This window comes from Lontra canadensis, unplaced genomic scaffold, assembly GCF_010015895.1.
Source record: "Lontra canadensis isolate GAN:19392208 unplaced genomic scaffold, GSC_riverotter_1.0 scaffold77, whole genome shotgun sequence".
Classification (NCBI taxonomy): Eukaryota; Metazoa; Chordata; class Mammalia; order Carnivora; family Mustelidae; genus Lontra; species Lontra canadensis.
Genome location: NW_022631071.1, coordinates 1,015,502 through 1,041,720, shown reverse-complemented (window position 1 = coordinate 1,041,720; position 26,219 = coordinate 1,015,502). Strand labels below are relative to the sequence as shown.

The 26,219-nt window shown below is 40.8% G+C and overlaps 1 protein-coding gene across 6 annotated transcripts in view; it reads right to left on the bottom strand.

Moving 5' to 3' along the window:
- The window catches only part of TRMT2B (tRNA methyltransferase 2 homolog B), a 44,680-nt gene extending 22,533 nt beyond the window's left edge, over positions 1-22,147 (bottom strand). For 5 of the 6 annotated variants that reach the window (XR_004385481.1, XM_032881764.1, XM_032881767.1 and 2 more), the window contains exons 1-6: positions 22,101-22,147; positions 20,309-20,578; positions 19,551-19,605; positions 16,440-16,574; positions 15,543-15,642; positions 14,477-14,547 (exon numbers count right to left, since the gene is read on the bottom strand). Coding sequence is in view for 5 of the 6 variants with exons in the window: in XM_032881764.1 (XP_032737655.1) it covers positions 14,477-14,547; positions 15,543-15,642; positions 16,440-16,574; positions 19,551-19,605; positions 20,309-20,574 (627 nt within the window). In the remaining variant the exon portion in view is untranslated. The remainder of the gene's footprint in view (positions 1-14,476; positions 14,548-15,542; positions 15,643-16,439; positions 16,575-19,550; positions 19,606-20,308; positions 20,579-22,100) is intronic. The other variant, XM_032881765.1, reaches the window with a different exon arrangement.
- Between the last annotated feature and the right edge of the window lie 4,072 nt (positions 22,148-26,219).

The following is a 26,219-nucleotide window of genomic DNA, read 5'->3' as shown; positions in this document are numbered from 1 at the left end:
ACATATTATGAAGAACTATACGCCTACAAATTGGGCAATCTGGAAGAAATGGATTCATTCCTAGAAACATATAGACTATAAAACTAGGACAGGAAGAAATAGAAAACCTGAAAAGGCCTATAACCAGCAAGGAAACTGAAGCAGCAATCAAAAAACTCCCAACAAATCAGAGTCCAGAGCCCGATGGCTTCCCAGGGGAATTCTACCAAACATTTAAAGAAGAATTAATACATATTCTTCTGAAGCTGTTTCAAAAACTAGAAAGGGAAGAAAAACTTCCAAATTCTATGAGGCCAGCATTACCTTGATCCTAAAACCAAAGACCCCACCAAAAAGAAGAATTGCAGACCAATATCCCTGATGAACATGGATGCAAAAATTATCACCAAGATACTAGCCAACAGGATCCAACAGTACATTAAAAGGATTATTCATCAGGACCAAGTGGGATTTATTCCCAGGATGCAAGAGTGGTTCAACAACAGCAAATAAATGTGATACATCACATTAATAAAAGAAAGGACAAGAACCATATGATCCTCTGAAAAGATGCAGAAAAAGCATTTGACAAAATACAGCATCTTTTCTTGATTAAAACTCTCCAGCATGTAGGGATAGAGGGAACAAACCTCAATATCATAAAAGCCATAAACAAAAAGCCCACAGCAAATATAATTCTCAATGGGGAAAAACCGAGAGCTATTCCTCTAAGGTCAGGAACACGACAGGGATGTCCACTCTCACCACTGTGACCCAACATAGTACTAGAAGTCCTAGCTTCAGACAACAAAAGAAATTAAAAGCATCCAAACCAGGAAAGAAGTTGTCAAACTCTCACTCTTGGCAGATGACATGATATTCTATGTGGAAAACCCAAAAGACTCCACCCCAAAATTGCTGGAAGTCATATAGCAATTCAGGAACGTGGCAGGATATAAAATCAATGCAAAGAAATCAGTTGCATTTCTATACACTAAAAATGAGACAGAATAAAGAGAAATCAAGGAATTGATCCTATTTATAATTCTACTCAAAACCACAAGATACCTAGAAATAAACCTAACCAAAGAGGCAAAGGATCTGTACTCAGAAAACTATAGAACACTTATGAAAGAAATTGAGGAAGACACAAAGAAATGGAAAAATATTCCATGCTCATGGACTGGAAGAACAAATATTATTTAAATGTCTATGCTACATAGAGCAATCTACACATTCAATACAATCCGTATCAAAATATCATCAACTTTTTTCACAGAGCTAGAACAAATAATCCTAAAATTTGTTTGGAACCATAAAAGACCCCATAGACAAAGAAATGTTGAAAAAGAAAACCAAAGCTGGTGGCATCACAACTCTGGACTTCAAGCTGTATTACAAACCTGTAATCATCAAGACAGTACTGTACAGGCACAACAACAGACACATAAGTCAATGGAACAGAGCAGAGAACTCAGAAATGGACTCACAACTCTATGGTCAACTAACCTTCAACAAAGCAAGAAAGAATGTCCAATGGAAAAAAGACAGTCTCTTCAAAAAAATGGAGTTGGGGAAAATTAGGCAGCCATATGCAGAAGAACGAAACTGGACCATTTCCTTACACCATACACAAAAATAGAGTCAAAACGGATGAAAGACCTAAATGTGAGAGAAGAATCTATCAAAATCCTACAGGAGAATGCAGGCAACAACAATCTCTTTGACCTCGGTCACAGCAACTTCCTGCTAGACACATCTCCAACGGCAAGGGAAATAAAGGCAAAAATGAACTACTGGGACTTCATCAAGATAAAAAGTTTTTGCCCAGCAAAGGAAACATTCAACAAAACCAAAAGACAACAATGGGAGATATTTCCAAATGACTTATCAGATAAAGAGTGAGTATCCAAAATCTATAAAGAACTTATCAAACTCAACACCCAAAGAACAAATAATCCAATCAAGAAATGGGCAGAAGACATGAACAGACATTTCTGCAAAGAAAATACAAATCAAAGCCACAATGAGATACCACCTCACACCAGTCAGAATGGCTACAATTAACAAGTCAGGAAACACCAGATGCTGGTGAGGATGTGGAGAAAGGGGAACCTTCCTGCACTGCTGATGGGAATGCAAGCTGGTGTAGCCACTCTGGAAAACAGTATGGAGGTTCCTCAAAAAGTTGAAAACAGAGCTACCCTATGATCCAGTAATTGTACCACTAGGTATTTACACTAAAGATACAAATGTAGTGATCCAAAGGGGCACCTGCACCCCAATGTTTATAGCAGCAATGTCCACAACACCTAAACTATAGAAAGAGCCCAGATGTCCATCAACAGATGAATGCATAAAGAAGATATGGGGTGTACGTGCGTGCGTGCATGTGCGCGTGCATGCGTGTGTGTGTGTGTGTGTGTGTGTGTGTGTAATGGAATAGTACTCAGTCATCAAAAAGAAAGAAATCTTGCCATTTGCAACAATGTGGATGGAACTAGAGGGTATAATGCTAAGTGAAATAAGTCAATCAGAGAAAGAAAATTACCATATGATCTCATTCATGTGTGGAAATTAAGAAACAAAACAGAGGAGCATATAGGGGAAGGGAGAAACAAAAGATGAAATCAGGGAAGGAGACAAACCATAAAAGACTCTAAATCATAGGAAACAAACTTACAGTTGCTGGAAGAGAGGGGAGACAGGTGGGGGGATAGGGTAACTAGGTGATGGACATTAAGGAGGGCACATGATATAATGAGCACTGGGTGCTATGTAAGACTGAAGAATCACTGAACTCTACCTCTGAAACTAATATTACACTATATGTTAATTAATGGAATTAAAAATAAAAAATAGAAAATAGGGGTGCCTCAGTGGCTCAGTTGTTTAAGCATCTGCCTTCGGCTCAGGTCCTGAGATCAAGCCTCACATCGGGCTTCCTGCTCTGCGGGAGCCTGCTTCTCCCTCTCCCTGCCACTCCCCCTGCTCGTTCTGGCTCTCTCTGTGTCAAATAAATAAATAAATAAATAAATAAAATAAATAAATAAAATCTTTAAAAATCTTTAAAAAAATTTTTAAAGTAAAAAAATAAAAATAAAAATAAACCTGTTTCCTCACTAATGACTCTCTTTTCACATAACCTCCCATGGAGGAAAGGACAAGCTAGCTCTCTGGGGTCTCTTTCATAAGGGCACTAATCCTAATCATAAGGGCTCTGCCCTCATGACCTAATCACCTCCCAAAGGCCCCACCTCCTAATACTATCACCTTGGGTGTTAGGATTTCAACATATGATATTTGGGGTCACACATAGTTTCAGACCACAGCCACACTTATCAACTTCAAACATACCATATAACTTATTTTATTATGTTTTTTAAAAGTCTATCTTTCTGACTAAAATGTAAGTTCTACAAGGGAAGGGATATTTTCTTCATTATTATACCCTAAGCACTTGTAGGTACTCCATAGTACTTGTTGAATTAATACATGAAAGGAAGAACAAAGATAATGATAGAGTAGAAAAGAGCAAAATAAAGTCTTAGGAGATGGAAAGCAGACTCAAGTGCCAACTGAAGCAAGATGAAGGAAACTATATCCAGACTGCCTACAAAGGGGGACCTGATGAGATATAAGGCTTATCTGCTATATACAACCCTGGGAAGGCTCAAACCCAAAGGTCCAATTAAGGCACAAGGTTTGAAAGAGGGTGTGGGCAGAGCCTGGGTGGCTAAGTTGGTTGAGCCTTGGACTCTTGAGTTCAGCTCAGGTCATGATCTCACAGTCCTAAGACGGAGCCCCATATCGCACTTCATGCTCAGTGTGGAGTTTGCTTGACAAAATTGTTTTTAAAAAGAAGGTGTGACTGAAAGTCTAGACACAAAACTGGTAAACACCCTCATCCTACCAAGAACATCCATATTCCTGTAGCAAGAGACTGGAGATCTTTTTCTCAGGAGAAAATGTACCCACAAAAGCCCTGAATTTGGAGGTACCAGGCATTGTTGTAGTAACAGAGGGGTGGGAACAGGCAGATTCCATTAAGTCTGTATTCTGAATGGTGGAGATCCTACCCCTTTTCCATGCCTTAATTCTAAAAAGCCAGCAGCCAGGCAAGAAACTTCAAGATAATTCTCTCAAGAAACTGAATAGCTCCAGAGGAAAGATCTCCTGAGACAAACATATGGGGACACCCTAACATAATCACCAACAGTAAAGCCAAGAATCAACAAACCCACTTATGCTGAACTGCCATTCAGGTTTTTAAGACCTCACTCTTAAATAATAGTCAAGTATCATCAGCTCTTTGGTTAAAGTCTCCATTGTGAAAGACAATGACTAAAACAGGAAAAAATTCCTGAAGGAACAAACAATTCAAAAAACAGAAAACACACACACACACACACACACACACACACACTACATTACTTAATTATATTACCAAAAAAAGTAGTGATAGAAAAGGATCAGAGAACAAGAAAAATCTTTTGAAAATTAAAGGTAGGATAATAGAAAATATTTCATTAAAGATGTTGGCTTTTATATAAAAAAATTTCACAGAAAGGAAAACAAAAAGGCAGAGATAGAAAATAGGAGAAGAATGAGAAGCAGATTACTGGCTCAATCCATGATGTCCTAAATTCAAATAATAGGAGATATAAAGAAAATACAGAAAATGAAGTAAGAAATAATACAGGAAATTTTCCCACATCTGAAAGGAAAGCATTAGCTTCCAGATTGACAAGTCCTAATTTGTACCCACCACAATTAATGAGAAAAAAAGGCCCACTGGGTCATGAAGTTTCAGAGATAAAGAGATTCCCTAAGAGCTTTTAGAGAAAAAGAGGAAAGAAATTGCCTACAAAGGATCAGGACTTAAAGTAGCATTTAGACTCACACAACACTGGTGGCCAGATGACAAAACCATATCTTCAAATTTATAAAAGCAAATTATTCAAACCCAAATCTAGAAATCTAGAAAAAGTTTCAGTCAGTTGTCAGGGAAGAAAAGACATTTATAGACATGAAAAGACTCTAAAACTTTACCTCCCAGGCACCCTTCCTCAGGAAGCTAATAGAGGTTGTATTCCAGCCAAATGGGGGTATAAACCAGAAAAAGGAAGACAGGAGAGCAGCAAAAGGAGTCCTGGGATAATAGCCATGCTGAAGGCCTCAGGAGCCTAGGATGGAAGATTCCAAGAAAAAAAGGTCTTCAGGGAAAAACAATTCAAGTTGTTGAGCATATGGAGAATGCAGATGAATGTTTGACAGAGCTTTTAGAGTACTTGGGAAAAATTAGCAATAGGTTCTAGAAAACTAAACCAATGGAAAAATAAGGTAATTATCCATGACAATAAAAAGTTCTAAAAATCCATCATACTGAACAGAAGCATGCGGCTATTAAAAGGGGGGGGAAAAAAAGGAAGTGCAGGGGCACCTGGGTGGCTCAGTTGGTTAAGTGTCTGCCTTTGGCTCAGGTCATGATCCCTGAGTCCCAGGATTGAGCCTGGCACTGCGTTCCCTGTTCAGCAACAGGGCATCTGCTTCTCCCTCTCCCTTTGTCCCTTCTCCCACTCGTGCTCTCTCTTTCTCACTCTCGCTCACTCTTTCTCTCAAATAAAAAAATAAAATTAAAAAAAAAAAAAAAGAAGCGCAGGGGCGCCTGGGTGGCTCAGTGGGTTAAGCCTCTAACTTCAGCTCAGGTCATGATCTCAGGGTCCTGGGATAGAGCCCTGCATCGGGCTCTCTGCTCAGCAGGGAGCCTGCTTCCTCCTCTCTCTCTCTGCCTGCCTTTCTGCCTGCTGGTGAACTCTGTCAAATAAATTAATTAATTTAAAAAAAGAAGTGCTTACAAGAAAAAAATCAGGTACAGGGATGCCTGGCTGGCTCACTCTACTCTTGATCTCAGGGTTATGAGTTCAAGTCCCACATCGGGTATAGAGATAACTTAAAAATAAAACCTTAAAGGGACACCTGGATGGCTCAGTCTGTTAAGCATCTGCCTTAGGCTCAGGTCATGGTCCCAGGGTCCTAGGATCGAGTCCCTCATGGAGTTCCTTGCTTAGCAGGGAGCCTGCTTCTCCCTCTGCCTGCTGCTCCCTCCCCTTGTTTGTGCTTTCTCTCTCTCTCTGACAAATAAATAATCTAGAAAGAAAGGAAGGAAGGAAGGAAGGAAGGAAGGAAGGAAGGAAGGAATCCTTAAAGAATTGAAAAAAAACACAGGTGCAGAACAGGGCCCATATTAAACTCTTTCAGCTAAGAAAAGCTTACTTTTTTAAAAAATAAGCAAAATGAAAACTTGTTACTTATAGAAAGAGGGAAGGAAAAGGGCAGAAGGGACAGAGATGAAAGCTAGACCTCTATAGACCTTATTTTGTAGATCTGACCTTGGAAATATGTAAATATTTTACAAAGTTGTAAAATAAAATTTAATCAAAATGAAAAAGAATTAACCTCAAAAATGTGAAAATAAGCAAAATGAAAAAAGTTAAAAAAGAACCTGTGTATCAAGTATCAAGTTAGTGGCTTTTTAAAAAAAGATTGTATTTATTGAGAGAGAAAAAGAGACCGTGTGAATAGGAGGAGGGCAGAAGGGGAGGGAGAGAATCTCAAGCAGACTCTGCACTCGAGTCCAACACGGGGCTTGACCCCAGGACGGGGCTTGATCCCAGGACTGTGAGATCATGACCTGAGCCGAAATCAAGAGTTGGATATTTGACTGCCTAAGCCACCCAGGCACCCCAAGTTAGTGACTTAACTATAAAAAAAAGGTAGTATTTCAAGAGGCACAATAATGTGACAAAAAGAACTGGATGGGGTGCCTGGGTGGCTCAGTGGGTTAAAGCCTCTGCCTTCTGCTCAGGTCATGATCCCAGGGTCCTGGGATCGAGCCCCACATCGGGCTCTCTGCTCAGCTAGGAGCCTGCTTCCCCCTCTCTCTCTGCCTGCCTCTTTGCCTACTTGTGATCTCTGTCAAATAAATAAATAAAATCTTTAAAATAAAATCTTGAGCTCTTTTCAGTTATCACTTATTGGTAAGTAATACTGGTACTCACATTCTGAAATTGTTATATATATACATATATATGGAAATATACATATATGGAAATATATATATATAGTAGGATAGAATAATTATGTTAATGTCAGGACTCAAATTTTCATTCTTAAGACAAAAGATAAAAATATAAAAATCAAAAGATTTCAGTAAAAGTTCTGTCATTCTAAATTTGATTTTAGGGACGCCTGGGTGGCTCAGTTGGTTAAGCGGCTGCCTTCGGCTCAGGTCATGATCCCAGTGTCCTGGGATCGAGTCCCACATCGGGCTCCTTGCTCGGCAGGGAACCTGCTTCTCTCTCTGCCTCTGCCTGCCTCTCTGTCTGCCTGTGCTCACTCGCTCTCTCCCTCTGTCCCTGACAAATTAAAAAAAAAAATCTTAAAAAAAAATTAAAAAAATAAATTTGATTTTAATATATCACATGAACTAACATTTTCTCCCTAAAAAAAATATTCCCTGGCTCTGTCCACTAGAAGGCCTTGAAGTCTTACCAACCCAGTATAAGTAATAAGTAAGCACACCTAGCTCCCATACTGTGCTTCCAAATACCATTTCCCACTAAAAGAGACAAGGATTCCTTGAAGAAATGGCTGATTCCCAGTCTCAAGCAGAAAAGACTAGATGTACTAGAAATATCTTATCATTCCAGAACTACTAGGGCCATCCAAGGCTGAGACAACTTAAAGCAGTTCCAGTTGGCTAAAAATGGAACAATTTGCGTACCAAAAAATAATAGTAAATTCAGTGGACTAAAACATATCAAGTATGTTAAAAATCCATGATTGTGGGGCACCTGGGTGGCTCAGTGGGTTAAGCGTCTGCCTTCAGCTCACGTCATGATCCCAGGGTACTAGGACTGAGCCTTGGGTCAGGCTCCCTGCTCAGTGGGGAGGTTGTTTCTCCCTCTCCCTCTGCACCGCCTCCCGCCCCCCCGCAGTTTGTGCTCACTCTCTTCTCTGTCAAAGAAATAAAATCTTTTTTTTTAAAATCCATATTTCATAATGATACTGAAACAAACAAATTTAATTGACCATCTTCTGAAGAAGGTGAAAGAACCAGGATTTAGGGGCGCCTGGGTGGTTCAGTGGGTTAAGCCTCTGCCTTTGGCTCAGGTCATGATCCCAGGGTCCTGGGATCGAGCCCCACATCGGGCTCTCTGCTCAGTGGGGAGCCTGCTTCCCCCTCTCTCTCTGTCTGTCTCTCTGCCTACTTGTGATCTCTGTCAAATAAATAAATAAAATCTTAAAAAAAAAAAGAACCTAGGATTTACCCTGTCTTGATTGTATCAGTACATCAAAGTAACCAAATGGCTGTAAGGAAAAGTCATTTTTAGAAGAATTCTAACTAATAAATGAAGATGTGATAGAGTAGTCAATGATCACCAATGACTCAAAAACCATTAGGTGAAAATCTGACAAGAAATTTTTTAATGAGTGGATCAGGCTGATGACACTGAATCGATGGTTCAATTTTAACATCACTGAAAGAAAGCCCATCAGACATATATGTGTTAAAAAATTTTCTCACCTCAAGTTAAATCTGAATCTAATCATGTAGGTCTACCAATTTATAGGAAATACAGAGGACAGAGAAAAAACATTAAATGACATCATGAGAATTCAGTCAGCAAAATCCAGAACAAGAATTTCCACAGGAAAACCAACCAATTTCTTCAAAAAATAAATTGCAAGGACAAAAAAATTAAGAGGGAAGGGTACTTACAAATTAAAAGAGAATGAAGAGACATGTTAGTAAAATGCAATGTGTATGCCTTGTTTGAATCCTGATTTGAATAAACCACCTATAAAACTCCAGCTATTTATATGATACATCAGCGTCAAACCTAAACATTTACTGGATATTTGATGATATTATGGGATAAATGTTTATTTCTGGATGTAATAATGGTATGAAGTTATGTTTATTTATATATTTTTTAAGATTTTATTTATTTATCTGACAGAGAGACAGAGAGCACAACTAGGCAGAGTGGCAGGCAGAGGGAGAGGGAGAAGCAGGCTCTCCACCGAGCAGGGAGCCCATTGAAGGGGATCATGACCTGAGCTGAAGGCAGCCACTTAACTGACTGAGCCACCCAGAAGTCCCTATTTATTTATTTATTTAAAGATTTTATTTATTTGTTTGACACAGAGAGAGAGAGATAGAGACAGATACAGGAAGAGCACAAGCAGGGGGAGCAGCAGAGGGCAGAGGGAGAGGAAGAAGCAGGCTTCCACTTAGCAGGGAGCCTGATGCAGGGCTCCATCCCAGGACCCTGAGATCATGACCTGAGCAAAGGCAGATGCTTAATGACTGAGCCACTCAGGTGCCCATGAAGTTATGTTTAAAAATTAAGTGGGAATGCAAGTTGGTGCAGCCACTTTGGAAAACACTGTGGAGATACCTTAAGAAATTAAAAATAGAGCTACCCAGGATGCCTAGGTGGCTCAATCTGTTAAGCAGCTGCCTTCGGCTCAGGTCATGATCCCAGTGTCCTGGGATTGAGTCCCATGTTGGGCTCCTTGCTCAGCAGGGAGCCTGCTTCTCCCTCTCCCTCTGCCCCAGCTCCTGTGCACTCACTCTCTCTCTCACTCTCCCTCTCTCTCTCTCTGTCAAATAAATAAATAAATAAATAAAATCTTTTTTAAAAAATAGAGCTACCCTATGACCCTGCAACTGCACAACTGGGTATTTACCCCAAAGATACAGATGTAGTGAAAAGAAGGGCCATCTGTACCCCAATGTTCATAGCAGCAATGGCCACAGTCGTCAAACTGTGGAAAGAGCCAAGATGCCCTTCAACAGAGGAGTGGATAAAGAAGATATGGTCCATATATACAATGGAATATTATGCCTCCATCAGAAAGGATGAGTACCCAACTTTTGTATCAACATGGACGGGACTGGAGGAGATTATACTGAGTGAAATAAGTCAAGCAGAGAGAGTCAATTATCATATGGTTTCACTGACTTGTGGAGCATAAGGAATAACAGGAAGGACATTGAGAATTAGAGAGGAGAAGTGATCTGGGGGAAATCAGAGGGGGAGACGAACCATGAGAAACTGTGGACTCTGAGAAACAAACTGAGGGTTTTGGAGGGGAGGGTGTGGGTGGTTGAGTGAGCCTGATAGTAGGTATTAAGGAGGGCACGTATTGCATGTAGCACTGGGTGTGGTACATAAACAATGAATCTTGGAACACCGAAAAAAAATTAAATTAAAAAAAATTAAGTTCATTCTTTTAGAACTCACACTGAGGTATTCACATTTTATATGATATATAATATCTGGAATTTACCTCAAACTAATCCAAATGGGTTGGTATAATGTGGGATAGGTGAGAGTATAGATTAAAATAAGACTGGACACATACTGAGAGTTGTTGAACCTTGGGAATGGGTATATGGAGTTCATTACACCATTCTCTACTTTTATATGTTTGCAATTTTTCACAATATTAAATGAAAGGAAAATTTGTACAACGAAGGAAAACAAAATCTTAGTACGTGTACTTGGCTCAGGAATGAATCTATGATGATCTACGTGCTCATAACAATAGAAATACTAAATATTAATTTAACCAAGAATTGTGCTATAAATATCGAAGAAGGGCACTTCAGGAAGAGAGACAAAGTAAGGGAGAGAAATTCTTATATGCCATAACTGGAAGTCAACAAATAATATGTAACTTGGATAAAGCAGAACGCATCAGAATAGCATACTACTTAGAAATAAGAACAACAGAAGAAATACCTAAAATAAACGCTGTGGTTTCTGGAAAGCAAGACTCAAGAGCAAGGAAGGGTAAGACAGAGGAGCATTACTTTTCCTTACTAACCTATTACTATTTGACTTTTTTATTTTATTTATTTGAGAGAAAGAGAGAGAGAGAGAGAGAGGCAGGCAGAGGGAGAGGGAGAAGTAGGCTCCCCACTGAGCAGAGAGCCCTATGTGGGGCTCCATCCCAGGACCCCGGGGTCATGACCCGAGCCAAAGGCAAATGCCTAACTGACTGAGCCACCCAGGCACCCCCTATTATTTGACTTTTAAAATTATGTACTTGTATTTCCTTGATAGCATTTTATTTATAAACTGCTTCTTAGGTCTTGGAGCTCTGGCTATCAGCAACCATAAAATTTGTATTTTGACTCAAGACTCAAGAAGAGATACTGAAACCTCATATCAGGGCAAACTGGGGTTATCCTATCATCATAATGGAATGCAATGTCACTACCAGGAACGAGGAAAGAGAGATCAAGGTATTTAAAAAATGAGAACAACCTAGGACTATACATATGGTATTACTTTTATTACAGTGAACATCTGGCCTATATTGGAGTACCTACTAGATTGGTTCTTAGATCCCAGTACAAATTTTGCAGGGAAAGAGAATTCCTCTGGATAGATGTGGAGGGTAAACAATTTGCCTCACAGAAGCTGGAAGGGCTAGCAACTGGGGAAAATATTGCAAAGAGGTATCCATTCATCAAACATTTGATGAGCACCTACTATGTGTAGGAATCTATGCTAAGTGCTGGGCTACAAAATTAAATAATACACAGTGGCTACCTCTGCAGTCTCGTGTGGGAAGCACTGACACACAACAATGCAATCTGGTGTAACAAATGCAACAATAGGAGATAAGCAACGGGAGATTAGATGAGGGTACAGAAAAGGGGGAGCCCTAATCAGACTGAGGAGTCAGATCAGGTTTTCTACAGGATCTAATGCTTGACATGAATCTTTGAACATAAGCAGAAGCCAAGGGGAGAAGACTGAGGGCACTATGGAGAAAGGACAAGTTCAGGCAGGAGTGAGATAGCTCAGCAGGGTAACTTGAGTTCCACACGAATGGAGAGATGAAAGCAGATGAGAATGTGGCAGAAGATGAAGCTAGGGAGCTTCTCATGAAGATCTGTCAGTGCAAAGACAACAAATTTAAGCTTTATTCTAAAAGCTATTGGGTAACTACAGAAGAATTTTAAGCAACATTGTGGTATGATTTTATTTGCATTTTAAGGACACCTCCAGCAGCATTGTAGAGAATAAACCAAGGTAAGGGTCTGGAACTAGCGAGACCACTTTGGAGGTTGCTGTAGTAGTTTAAGCAAGAGAAGATGGTAGCTTGGAATTGAGTGGTAGTGGTGGTAATGGTGGTGGAAATAGAAGAGGATGGAGTCAAGGTATTTTTAGAAAGGAAAAATGAGGGGACTTGGGAGATTGATTAGATATGGCTGGAGGAGGAAGGTGAGGATTAAGATAGAGGAGTCTAGGATGACGTGTTTCTAGTACATGGTACTACCGTTTCCTAAGGTGAGAAAAAAGAAGCAGATTCTCAAAGAGGATAAATTTGGTTTAGGGCAGTATTTCTCAACTAGAGGCAACTTTTCCCCCCAAGAGACATCTGGAGATATTTCTGGTTGTCACAACTAATGACATCTAGTGGGTAGAGGCCAGGGATGCTGCTGAAGTCCTATAATGCTCCTATAACAGCTCCACATAACAAAAAATGATCCAACCCAAAATGTCATTAGGACAGAAGTGGAGAAACCATGATCTAGGGCAATGCTGATTTGAATGTGTAGGCCAGTTAAGTAAGGAAGTTTGAGAGACTTTTAGAAATGCACCTCCTAAAGCTCAAGAAGGAACCAGAATGCAAATATAAGTTTATCAATTTGTAGGTGGTCATTCCACCTACAACTCTACTTGGGTACAATCTCCCATGAATGTTTTGAAAAGAAGGTTAAGGACAGAGTCCTGGGGGGTACCAATGCTTATAGTAGGAAAGGAAAGGGGGAAAAGATGACATGGGAAAGACTAAGTAGTGGCCAGCAAGACAGGAGGAAAACCATCAGAGAAAGAAATCACAGAAATCAAAGAAAGAAAATGTTTCAAGGAGAGAAGAAAGATAAATAAGTGGTGTCAAAGGCAGAGAAAAGTTGAGTTAGGGCAAGTTTCCACTGGAGTTGGCAACATAGAGGTCACTGATGACTTTAACAAGATCAATCTCTATGGGGTATTAAGGGTGGAAGAACCATGAGATTTTTTTATGATATTTATTTATTTGACGAGAGAGAGACAGCAAGAGAGGGAACAGAAGCAGGGGGATGGAGAGGGAGATGTAGGCCTCCCGCCAAGCAGGGAGCCCAAAGCAGGGTTCGATCCCAGAACCCTGAGATCACGACCTGAGCTGAAGACAGACAAGAACAGAACCAATAGGGGTCATAGGGAAGGAGGTACAGAAACAGGAGAAAGAGGGTACATAATGAAGGAGCAAGGATCTAACGGAGGGAGGAGATGAGTCCAAAATGGTGTTTCAAGGAAGGATAGACAGACTTAGACAGGGAAAGGCCAACCCACCTCTTTCACTGAAATAGGAGAAAAAGAGGGATAAGATTTCAGTGAAATTGGTAGATGTTAGAAGAAGCTAAGAGAGCTCTCATGTGATACCCTTAACTTTTCAGGGAAGAATGAGGTACAGTCATCTGCTAAGGGCAAGAGCAGAAGTGAAGGGGAGGGAATTGAGGAGAGGTAAGGGTTTCACTGAAGAGAATAGGAGAAGAAATTGATTAGGCCCATATAGAAAGACTTCTGGAGAACAATTCTAAAAGGAAGCTGCATCCTAGCAGCAAAATCCTGGAGGTCAAGATGTGTCCTATTAGAAGGCACCACCCAAGTGTCAGGAATTTAAATCACTAGGAGGGTGGGTGCTGGTAAGAACCAATAGGGAACAAGAGTGTCAGCTAGGGAGTCCTGCTCAGTCCTCATGAGCAAGGCTTTTGACTTGTTTTTTTAAGTTCCACAGGGGCAGGTACCATGCCTATGTGAGCCATTGGATCCCCAGCACCTGGCAGAGTGTCAAATGCATAACAGGCTCTCAATAAATAGTAGGTGCATGAAAAGGGAAGGATATAAAAATGTTTTAGAGGCCAACCCCACCATGTAGATGCCTTACCGCTTACATCTCCCATGATATTTCTCAGTTCTGTTCTGCCGAAAACAGTAGCCATCCAAATGGTGGCTCAGTCATTAAGCGTCTGCCTTCAGCTCAGGTCATGATCCCAGGGTCCTGGGATTGAGCCCCCACATCAGACTCCCTGCTCAGCGGGAAGCCTGCTTCTCCCTCTCCCACTCCCCCTGCTTGTGCTCCCTTTCTCACTGTGTCTCCTTCTGCCAAATAAATAAAATCTTAAAAAAAATTCCTTGGATGCCTGACATGTGCAGTAATGGATGAAGTTCTCTCTCCTGCTCGCCACCCTCCCTAAAATGCAATCATAGCAATATTCTCTCTGTGTTATAAGGTACACTTTCAGAACAGAGCCCCTCCTCCCCTGTAGCACCAGAGGCCGCTCTATTATTAAAATGTCAGGGACATTACTGTTACAGATTGCAATGCCTAGGGTTATCTTCAGCCAGCCCTTGTTTCTCATTACCTGTGCCACTTGATTGTGTTTCTCAGGGATGTTTTTCAGATGGTTAGACCGTACACAGACGATGCTTCTGTCTAAAGAAAGAAAACAAATTTGATTTATATGGTTTTCTTGATGAAAGATTATTTAGAAATGTCTGGCCATTCAAATCCCCTCCTTCAGAGAGGCATATGCAGATTTAAGAAGTACCTAATTCAAGCTCAAGTTCATTTTTCAGAGAAAACCTGTTTCCTGGTCTAGCCATTACAAAACTGATTCTTAACAGAGCTAGTCTGCAATATTTTCTTTCTTGCCACAAATGCACAGTATGACAAGGTCTGCTTTCTGTTCAGATTTTAAGAGGGAAATAAAATGTAATGGGTTTTGTTTTTATAACTGAATAATAGAACACTGACGTCATATACTCATTTTATTGAGCACATGGTCAGGGGGAGGACAAGTGCCTACCCTAATGAACTGTAGTTTAAGGCATATGGGTATTAAACAGTGTGACTAATAAAAAAATAATGGTGTTTCAAGTCTATTTATTGAAAATGGGCAAATGGAAAGTTCAGGAATGGAATCTGGGAATGGGTATAGGGATTAAGTCTCAGAAATATGCCACTGTGAACTCCCTTACCACCACTCACCTCCTTTACCAATTACTTTAAGGCATATTTATCACAGAAAGCTCTAGTTTTCAGGGATGTGGAGATATGAAATAGAAAAGGCAACTGTAATAAAGAGGAGACTGCTCCCAGTACGGAAAAGGAGCATAAAATGATGATGAGGACAATGGTGAGTGAGCAGTGGCAACATTAACATTTACTAGGTGCTAACTGGGCCTCAGGCATATGACTTTTAGAGGAAGAAAGGGTGAAAGCTGTGATTCCCACTACTACGTGACAATGGCCACCCTCCAGAAGGCATTTAACTTTGTGATCCCATTCTACATCAAGGACTTCATCCTTCTCCTTCAAGGTTGCCGTATTTTCCACTCCTCTCCATGCCCACTGATGTTGTTCCTGCACCTTCCCTCTCCTCACAGCCCTTGGTTTGCTATTTCTACTAGTCATTGCCTTCAACTGACCTCTCCAAGTTCCCAGGTAGTACCCCACAGTCTTTGGGTTGCCATCTGGACCTCGGTTCACAGAGAAGGTGGACTTATTTCGGTAGCCATTGATGACAGGCTGAAGAAGGCAGGGCAGGAGAAGCACAACAGGACAAACAAAACCAAAGAGAACAGCAATAAAAGGAACGTGAGAATGTTCTCTGGATAAGGACAAATAAATGGTGCTTGCTCGGAAGGTGTGGCATTTATGAAAGTGCATAGCTGAGGTCAGGACACTCCACAGACACTCCATAGTGGAAAGGAGTTTCAATCTTGCCGTGAAGCAGGGGTCAGCAAACTTTCTCAGTAAAGTCCAGATAACAAGTTATTTTAGGCTTTACAAGTCATATGGTCCTTATCACAACTACTTAACTCTACCATGCAGTGCAAAAGCAGCCCCAAACAATCCATAAACAAGCAAGCTCAGCTGTGTTCCAATAAAACTTTACAAAATAAAGCAGGGGTGGGGGACAGATACGGCCTAAGGACCATAGTTTGCCAACATCTGCCATAAATTAAGTTCTGCCTCTTTGAGGCCTCATTAGGTTTCCAAAGTCTGAAATCCTTCTACAGAGGTAATACTGTAGTGGCTGAGACAGTGAGCTTTGCATCGAACAGATCTGAGTGTGAGCTTCAGCTCTAGCACTTTCTAGATGTGTGTCCTTGGGCAAATTACTTAATCTCTTTGAACCTCAACATCTTCATCTGTAAAACCATAGTGTCCACCCCTTAGGGTGCCTATAAACAGTCAGTGATGATGCATGCTAATCACTTAGCAGAGGGCCTCATCCCCAGAAAGTGCCCAGTAGGTAGTAGCTGATATTATTAGCTATTAAGGGGACTTAGTAGATGAAGGATAGGGAAGTGGTGGCTTACAGAAGGGATAATAGGATGGAGAAGACAAGAGAGCCCTTCAGCTCTGGGTGCAGATGTTGTCACATTGACTCCATTGAGCTTCTGGAGGTAAGACTCCAGTCTCCGTAAAATTTTCTTCTGAGCTTCAAATTTAACCTGCAAAATAATGTATGTAATGAAACAAAGAGACTTATGCAGTATCACCGCAAAGAATGGAAAACAAAGAGGAAAAGAGAAGGCTGTCCCACAGATGACTGGGTCATGGTCTTAGCAGATAAGGAACCCATAATGATGGGACAGCAACAGACCTAAGAAGGTATTGGGAGAAAAGAGTGAGCTCTTGTGTAAGCTCTTCATTTTAAACGATCTTTCAGATTGAACACCCAAGCTATAGGTCAGTGCTGTGATAACAGAAATGTTTTATGCTGGTATTATGTGCTATATAATTTAGTAACCACTAGCCACATGTGGCTAATGAGCACTTGAGATGAGGCTCATGTGACTGAGGAACTGAATTTTTAATCTCATTTCTCTTTTTTAAAAGATTTTATTTATTTATTTTGACAGAGAGACACACAGGGAGAGAGGAAACAGAAGCCAGGGGAGTGGGGGAGGGAGAAGCAGGCTTCCCGCCTAGCAGGGAGCCTGATGCGGGGCTCGATGTGGGGCTCGATTCCAGGATCCTAGAATCATGACCTGAGCTGAAGGCAAATGCTCAACAACTGACCCACCCAGGCGCCCCTTTAATCTCATTTAATTTTAGTTAACGTATACAGTCAGTCACCTCTGCTGAAACAGGACATAAGCATTTCTATGCTATGCTATGCAAAATCACACGAAGGAAATTACAGGGCATTAAGAATATACTTATCTTGATGAGCACTAATATGTAGAATTATTGAATCACTATACTGTACACTGGAAACTAATGCTATATGCTAACTATACTGGAATTAAAATTTAAAAAAAAGAAATCAAAGAGCTCATGGGAAAAATGGGGTTAGGCACACACATTCCACAACTTTATCAATAACACACATAGAAAGGATAGGAACCTAACAAAAAGGGTAATACAGTTTTACACGTTAAATGGCTAAGAAATGAGGCATCTGGGTACCTCAACTGGCTAAGCGTCTGCCTTCAGCTTGGGTCATGATCTCATGGTCCTGGGATGGAGCCCTGCATCAGGCTCCGGGCTCCCTGCCCAGTAGGGAGTCTGCTTCCCCCTCCCCAACCTTCCCGCTGCTTGTGTACTCTCTCTCAAATAAATAAAATCTTTAAAAATAATAAAAAATTAAAAATTAGGGGTGCCTGGGTGGCTCAGTCATTAAGCATTGCCTTCAGCTCATGTCATAATTCCAGGATCCTGGGATTGAGCCCCACATCAGGCTCCTTGCTTGGTGGGAAGCCTGCTTCTCCTTCTCTTACTCCCCCTGCTTGTGTTCCCTCTCTCACTGGGTCTCTCTGTCAAATAAATAAATAAAATATTTTTAAAAACTTAAAAATTAAAGATAATAAATGGTTAAGAAATGTATAGATACAGGGGCGCCTAGGTGGCTCAGTGGGTTAAGCCTCTGCCTTCGGCTCAGGTCATGATCACAGGGTCCTGGGATCAAGCTCCACATCGGGCTCTCTGCTCTGCAGGGAGCCTGCTTCCTCCTCTCTCTCTCTCTGCCTGCCTCTCTGCTTACTTGTGATCTCTGCCTGTCAAATAAATAAATAAAATCTTAAAAAAAAAAGAAATGTATAGATACATACTACAGTAAGAATGGTCCTTTACCCTGACAAAGACCTGAAGTTTGCTTGTGGAGGTGGCTGTCCACTTGTGAATGATCCTAAAGCAGTGAAAGGATGGTTATGTGTCACACACAGAAAGATCTAGCAGCAGACATGGATGAGAGTGGCCCATGCCACATTCAGTGAACTGTGGGAACCTGTAGATGTTTGAGGTATGTGCATGTGTTCATTTTATGTGTTCTTTTTTTTTAAGATTGTATTTATTTATTTGACACAGAGAAAGAGAGATCACAAGTAGGCACAGAGGCGGGTGGAGAGAGAGGGGGAAGCAGACTCCCTGCTGAGCAGAGAGCCTGATGTGGAGCTTGATCCCAGGACCCTGTGATCATGACCTGAGCCGAAGGCAGAGGCTTAACCCACTGAGCCACCTAGGCGCCCCCATTTTATATATTCTTAATGCAGCTCAGTTCTGCTGGGTACAGTTTGTTTCTTTCATCTGGTGTTTCTTGTGGACAAAAAAAAAAAGAATCACTTGTAAGCCACTGTGAAATTTACATTATGTTCAAATTGTTCCTTAATCTATCAATCCCTTGGAACAAATTTGTATTTTTAAGATAAGCATTACAGCAGAATTGACTATATTTGAAATCAAATAGCCACATGTAGCTCATGGCTACCAGGCTGGAAAGTGCAGCTACATATAAAGCAGCAAGAGTACTTACTACTCACACATACAGAGAATAACAAAAAAGCAAGGAAGAAAGGAAACAGGCATTTCCCGATAATGGCTTCAGAGTTTGGAAGACGTAACAGGTGTAAAGTTAAAATTTCAGATCCATATTACTCAGCCACCAAAAAAAATGAAATCTTGCCATTTGCAATGACATGGATGGGACTGGAGGGTATTATGCTAAGCAAAATCAGTCAGAAAAAGACAAATAGCATACAATTTCACTCATATGTAGGATTTAAGAAACAAAACAGATGAACAGAGGGGAAGGGAAGAAAAAATAAATTAGGATGAAATCAGAGAGGGAGACAAACCATAAAAGACTCCTAACTCTAGGAGACAAACTGAGGGTTGCTGGATGGGAGGTGGTGTGGGGATGGAGTAACTGGGTCATGGGCATTAAGGAGGCCACTAAGTGATGAGCACTGGGTGTTGTTTGCAACTGATGAATCACTAAATTCTACCTCTGAAACTAATAATACAGTATATGTTAATATAAAGAAATAACTGCATTTGAAAAAAAAAACTTTTCAAGATTCATTAACATACTGATTTTAAGCACCTGTTGGGGCATCTGAGTAGAGCTGTCCAGTCAAGCTTCCTACAAGGCTGGCACCATTCCCCCTGATGGAATCAGGGAGTGAAAACGTAAGCTGGGTACCAACCTTGAGCTGTTCCTCGTAGCTCAGCCTCCAGAGTGGTGTCACAACATCAGCTAGCCTTTAAAAAAAATAATTCAGGCACTTCATTCATTATATAAATATGTACTGAGCACCTACTATGCATAAGTACTTCCTGCCACCATTTTCTCTGGCATTTTACTTATTCAGGAAACCTAACTCTCATGCCCCTGGGGAGATACAGTCTGGGAGAAGAGCCCATTTTGGAGCTGTCTACTTAACAAAGCAGAACAGATGGGCAAACTTAATATAAGAAAAATCCAGATTTATCAGGAGGTAATTAATCATATTACAAAAGGCTTCACTGTTGGGTTCCTTTAAATAGCTCACCTCCCTAATGCTTTTAAAATATAATTTGATTTAGAAAATACATTTGTTGCATAAAATGAGGTATATTTGTGTTTGCATGGCTGCAACGGGACTATTCATTTGTAAGCCATCTGATCACTCCCTGGATTCCTGGTTTTCAGTGTATCTGCCCTGGACCTTTATAGAGACAAGGTCCCAGTTTAATATCTGATTTCTGTGAAAAACATACTTAGAGGCAAGGAGAATATTTTCTGCCATCACAAAGCATTTCCACCAACATTATTCGGGTGTCTTCAAAGTTGCCCTGGGTATCCTATCTTAGGCGCCCCCTTGAACACTTGCAATGCCATATTAGTTGCATCAGGAATACAGAATTTCAGTAGGCCCAGAGATTCAGACTTGCTAATGGAAAACGGTATCTGCCTGGACCTTACCTTTCCTGCCAGGAACCATCAAGTGGTCCAATGTAGCTTGGTTTCTTCTGACTTTTCTGTCCTCTTTGACACTTCTTGGTTATCACGTTGGTGAAGTTTCCCTCACCTGCTGAGCCCAAAAAGAGCTTTGACCAACCTGGATGTTTTGTGGCACACCACGGGAGCAATCCTGGTTTGGAGAGGGGACCCACCCTGGAGAGGAAACACCTCGGGCTATGCATTGGGACTCTTCTCTTAATCTCTGCCAACCACAGAAACGCTGACATTCACCTGCATGAAAGGTGAACAAACAGAAGTTGGGAAACAGAAGCACAACTCCCAAACTCCTTCATTCATTTACAAACCCTTACAGAAGCTCGGCCCCAGCACAGTGCCTGGCACAGAGTCAACACTGGGTAAAAGCAGGCCTGCTGAATGGAACTGAATTACTGCATATCAGGTACTGGCTTAGGTTCCCAAAATAAAAAGATGAAGAAAGTATACTCTTTGTCCTCCAGGGAAGAGTTTAACTCTCTGTATACACTCCAATGGCTAGACCCTCTCCATATTCTACCCTCCGACCCAAAAACCAATCAGTGAACTACTATTCAGTAAGTGCTATGTGCAAGACATCGTGCCACACAAGATTACAATCTAATAGAGAAGATCAAGTCCAGATGCAGGAAAAGATGAGAATAAATAACACAATGTGATTAGTTCCTGACAAATGCCCAGGAAAAGCTTCCCAGAGCAAGTAAGCCTTGTACCAGGTCTTAAAGGATGGTAGGGAGGTGAATCAGATATTTATAGGGCAATGGCTAGACCAGTCTGGCTAAAACAGTAATTCATTTTGGGGAACAGAGGAAATGAGGTTGAAAAGTTACATCAAAGTGAGATCTAGAAGAAAGTTAATGCCTGAATTATTATATTAATATTATAATAATATTAATTATTATATATTATATATTATATGATATATAGAATATGATACAGTATTTATTACATACAATATATATTATTATATATTAATATTATTATTTATTGTGAAGGCAGCAGTGAGTTGATGGAGGCTTTATATAGAGAAATAAAGATGAAATAGGGAGGTTAATAAAAAGGAAGTTCAACAGGATGTCCACTCTCACCACTGTCATTCAAAATGGAACTAGAAGTCCTAGCTTCAGCAATCAGACAACAAAAAGAAATAAAAGGCATCCAAATCAGCAAAGAAACAGCCAAACTGTCACTCTTCCCAGAAAAAATGATACTCTACACAGAAAACCCAAAAGACTCTACCAAAGAATTGCTAGAACTGATACAGGAAGGGGCGCCTGGGTGACTTAATCGGTTAAGCAGCCGCCTTAGGCTCAGGTCATGATCCCAGGGTCCTGGGATAGAGCCCCGCAGCAGGATCCCTACTCAGCAGGGAGCCTGCTTCTCCCTCTCCTTCCTGCTTGTGCTCTCTGTCGTACTCTCTCACTCTCATTCAAATAAATAAAATCTTTACAAAAAATAACTTCTTAAAAAAAAAGAACTGATACAGGAATTGAGCAAAGTGGCAGGACATACAATCAATGCACAGGGGTGCCTGGGTGGCTCAGTCGTTTAAGCATCTGCCTTTGGCTCAGGTCATGATCCCAGGGTCCTGGCTCCCTGCTCAGCGGGAAGCTGGCTTCTCCCTCTCCCACTGCCCCACCACCAGCTTGTGTGCTTGCACTCTCTCTCTCTCTATGGCTCACTCTGTCTCTCAAATAAACAAATAAATAATCTTTAAAAAATCAATGCACAGAAGTCAGTTATATTTATATATACTTACAATGAGGCAGAAAAAGAGAAGTCCATGTGGTGCCTGGGTGTCTCAGTCAGTTGGGCATCTGCCTTCAGCTTACTTTGCCTGCTGCTCCCCCTGCTTGTGTGCTCACTCTCTCTCTCTGTGAAATAAATAAATAAAATCTTTAATAAAAAAGAAAAAGAAAGAGAAATCAAGGAGTCCTTCCCATTTACAACTACACCAAAAACCTTAAGATACCTAGGAATAAACCTAACCAAAGAGGTAGAGGATCTGGGGGAGCCTGGGTGACTCAGTCATTAAGCCTCTAGAGCCTTTGGCTCAGGTCATGACTCCAGGGTGCTGGGATCAAGCCCTGCATCAGGCTCCCTGGTCCGAGGGAAGCCTGCTTCTCTCTCTCCCACTCCCCCTACTTGTGTTCCCTCTCTTGCTGTGTGTCTCTCCATCAAATAAATAAATAAAATCTTTTTAAAAAAGAGGTAGAGGATCTGTATTCAGAAAACTATAGAACACTTATTAAAGAAACTGAAGAAGACACAAAGAAATGGAAACATTCCATGCTCATGGACTGGAAGAAGAAATATTGGCAAAATGTCTATGCTAGGGTGCCTGGGTGGCTCAGTCTTTAGGCACCTGCCTTGGGCACAGGTCATGATCCCAGGGTCTTGGGATCAAGGCCCGCATTGGGCTCCCTGCTTGGCAGGAAGCCTGCTTCTCCCTCTCCCACTCTCCCTGCTTGTGTTTCCTCTTTCTCTGTGTCTCTCTCTGTCAAATAAGTAAATAAAATCTTAAAAAAAATAAAACAAAATAAAATGTCTATGCTACCTAGAGCAATCTACACATTCAGTGCAATCCCTATCAAAATACCATCAACTTTTTTCACAGAGCTGGAACAAATAATCCTAAAATTTGTATGGAACCAGAAAAGACCCTAAACAGCCAAAGGAATGTTGAAAAAGAAAACCAAAGCTGATGGCATCACAATTCTGGACTTCAAGCTGTATTACAAAGCTGTAATCCTCAAGACAGTACGGTACTGGCCCAAAAACAGACACATAGATCAATGGAACAGAATAGAGAACCCAGAAATGGACCCCCAACTCTATGGTCAACTAATCTTCTACAAAGCAGGAAAGAATATCCAATTTAAAAAAGACAGCCTTGGGGTGCCTGGGTGGCTTAGTTGGTTAAGCATCTGCCTTTGGCTCAGGTCATAATCCTGGGGTCCTGGAATTGAGACCCACATCAGGCTTCCTGCTTAGTAGAGTCTGCTTCTTCCTCTCCCTCTGACCCTCCCCCTTGCTTGTGCCCTCACCCTCTCTCTCTCTCAAATGAATAAAATAAATAAAATAAAATAGGCAGTCTCTTCAACAAGTGATGTTGGGAAAACTGGACAGCCACATGCAAAAGAATGAAACTGGGCCACTTTCTTACACTGTACCCAAAAATAAACTCAAAAGGGATGAAAGACCTAAATGTGAGAGAGGAATCCATCAAAATTCTAGAGGAGAACACAGGCAGCAACTTCTCTGACCTTGGCCTCAGCAACTTCTTGTTAGACATGTCTCCAAAGGTAAGAGAAACAAAAGCAAAAATGAACTATTGGGACTTCACCAAGATAAAAAGCTTTTGCACACCTGAGGAAACAGTAAAAGGCAGCATATGGAATGGGAAAAGATATTTGCAAATATCTTATCAGATAAAGGGCTAGTATCCATAATCTGTAAAGCACTTATCAAACTCAACACTCAAAAAACCCAAAAAATCCAGTCAAGAAATGGGCAGAAGACATAAAGACATTTCTACAAAGAAGACCTACAAATGGCCAACAGACACATGAAAAAGTGCTCAACATCACTCCAAATCACTCCAAATCACACACAAATCAAAATCACAATGAGATACCACCTCACACCAGTCCGAATGACTACAATTAACAAATCAGGAAACAACAGATGTTGACAAGGATGCAGAGAAAGGGGAAAGTTCTTAAAATGTTGGTGGGAATGAAAAGTGGTACTTTTCATTCTGGAAAATGAATGAAATCTTTTCATTCATTCCAGCCACTCTGGAAAACAGTATGGAGGTTCCTTAAAAAGTTGAAAATAGAGCTACCCTATGACCTAGAATTTGCACTAGGTATTTACCCAAAGATACAAATGTGGTGATCCAAAGGGGCACCTGCACCCCAATGTTTATAGCAGCAATGTTCCATAATAGCCAAACTATAGAAAGAGCTAAGATGTCCACTGACGATGAATGGATAAAGAAGATGTAGTGTGTGTATGCACAATGGACTATTACTCAGCCATCAAAAAGAATGAAATCTTGACATATGCAATGACATGGATGGAACTAGAAGGTATTATGCTAAGCAAAGTAAGTTAATCAGAGAAAGACAAATACCATATGATTTCACTCATATGTGGGATTTAAGAAACAAAACAGATGAACATAGGGGAAGGGAAAGAAAAATAAAGTTAAGGTGAAAATAGAGAGCAAGGTAAACCATATGAGATGCTTAAATCTAGGAAACAAATAGAGGGTTGCTGGAGGGGAGGTGGGTAGGGGAAAAGGTAATTGGCATTAAGGAGGGCACTTGAAGTAATGAGCACTGGGTGTAATATGCAACTGATGAAACATAAATTCCACCCCTGAAACTAATTAATACAGTATATGTTAATTAAATTGAACATATAAAGAATTTAAATCAAGAATTTAATAAAATTCTATTATTCTAATCTAATTCTAAATCAAAAATTTAATTAAAAAATAAAAATAAGGGGCGCCTGGGTGGCTCAGTGGGTTAAAGCCTCTGCCTTCGGCTCAGGTCATGATCCCGGGGTCCTGGAATCGAGCCCCGCATCGGGCTCTCTGCTCAGCAGTGAGCCTGCTTACTCCTCTCTCTCTGCCTGACTTTCTGCCTACTTGTGATCTCTGTCTGTCAAATAAATAAATAAAATCTTTAAAAATAAATAAATAAATAAAAATTAAAAAAATTAAAAAGAGGGGAAAAAAGTGAGCTCAGGAGGGCCTGGGTGGCTCACTCTTGGTTTGGGCTCAGGTCATGATCTCATGAGTCATGAGATCAGGCCCTGCATCAGGCTCTGCACTCAGTGGGGAGATTGCTTGAAGAATTCTGTCCCTCTACCTCTCCCCCTACTCACACATGCTCTTGCTCACACTCTCTCTCTCTCAAATAAATAGATAAATCTTAAAAAAAAAAGTAAATTCATGTTTGAGGCATGTGTTTTCAATGGTAAGGAAAATATCCAAATGGAAACATCTAACAAGTAGAGAAGCAATACTATGAGTCATGACAGAAGTTGGGGTTAGGGATTTGGTTGAGTGTCTGTAAGTATAAGTTGTAAGATTTTTTTTTAAGAGCTTTCAGGGGCACCTGGGTGGCTCAGTTGGTTAAGAATCTGCCTTTGGCTCAGGTCATAATTCCAGAGTCCTGGGATCAAGCCCCACATCGGGCTTCCTGCTCTGTGGGAGCCTGCTTCTCCCTCTCCTTGCCACAACCCCCTGCTTGTACTATTTCTCTGTGTCACATAAATAAAATCTTTTTTAAAAAATTTATAAATAAATAAATGCGAGCTTTTAGTAAAAAGAGCAAAAGACCAATGACTACACCTGGGAAAAAGGCAGTATCTGGAGAACAAGAAGAGATGCTTGTGACCCAGGAGAACATGGAGCTTAGAGGCCAAGGAAGATGGCTTTAGGTAAGGCCCTGACATATCCAGTAAGTCCGAGGCCAAAGAAAGAAGGGAAATAAGGCAGTACTAAGTGGCAGACAGGAGGACCAAATGAAGGTCTGAGATCTTAGGCGTGTAGACCCTAGACTCAGGCAGACCTGAGTGGTCCCCTGACTCTATCACTTACTAGTTAAGTGGGCTTTGGCATGTCAATCATTCTCCATGGCTTTCCTTTTTTTTATCTGTAAAATCAAGATAATAATAGTACCTACCTCATATAGTGGTTGTAAGAGTTAAATAAAGGATAATTAATAAAAAGTACTCAGCAGATTAAATACAGATGATGAACAAAATACATACATACATACATACATACAAATGATGTTTGTTAAGCTCTGAGCATAGCACCCAGTACCTGGCGAAAACTCAGTTAACTGTTATGATGCTT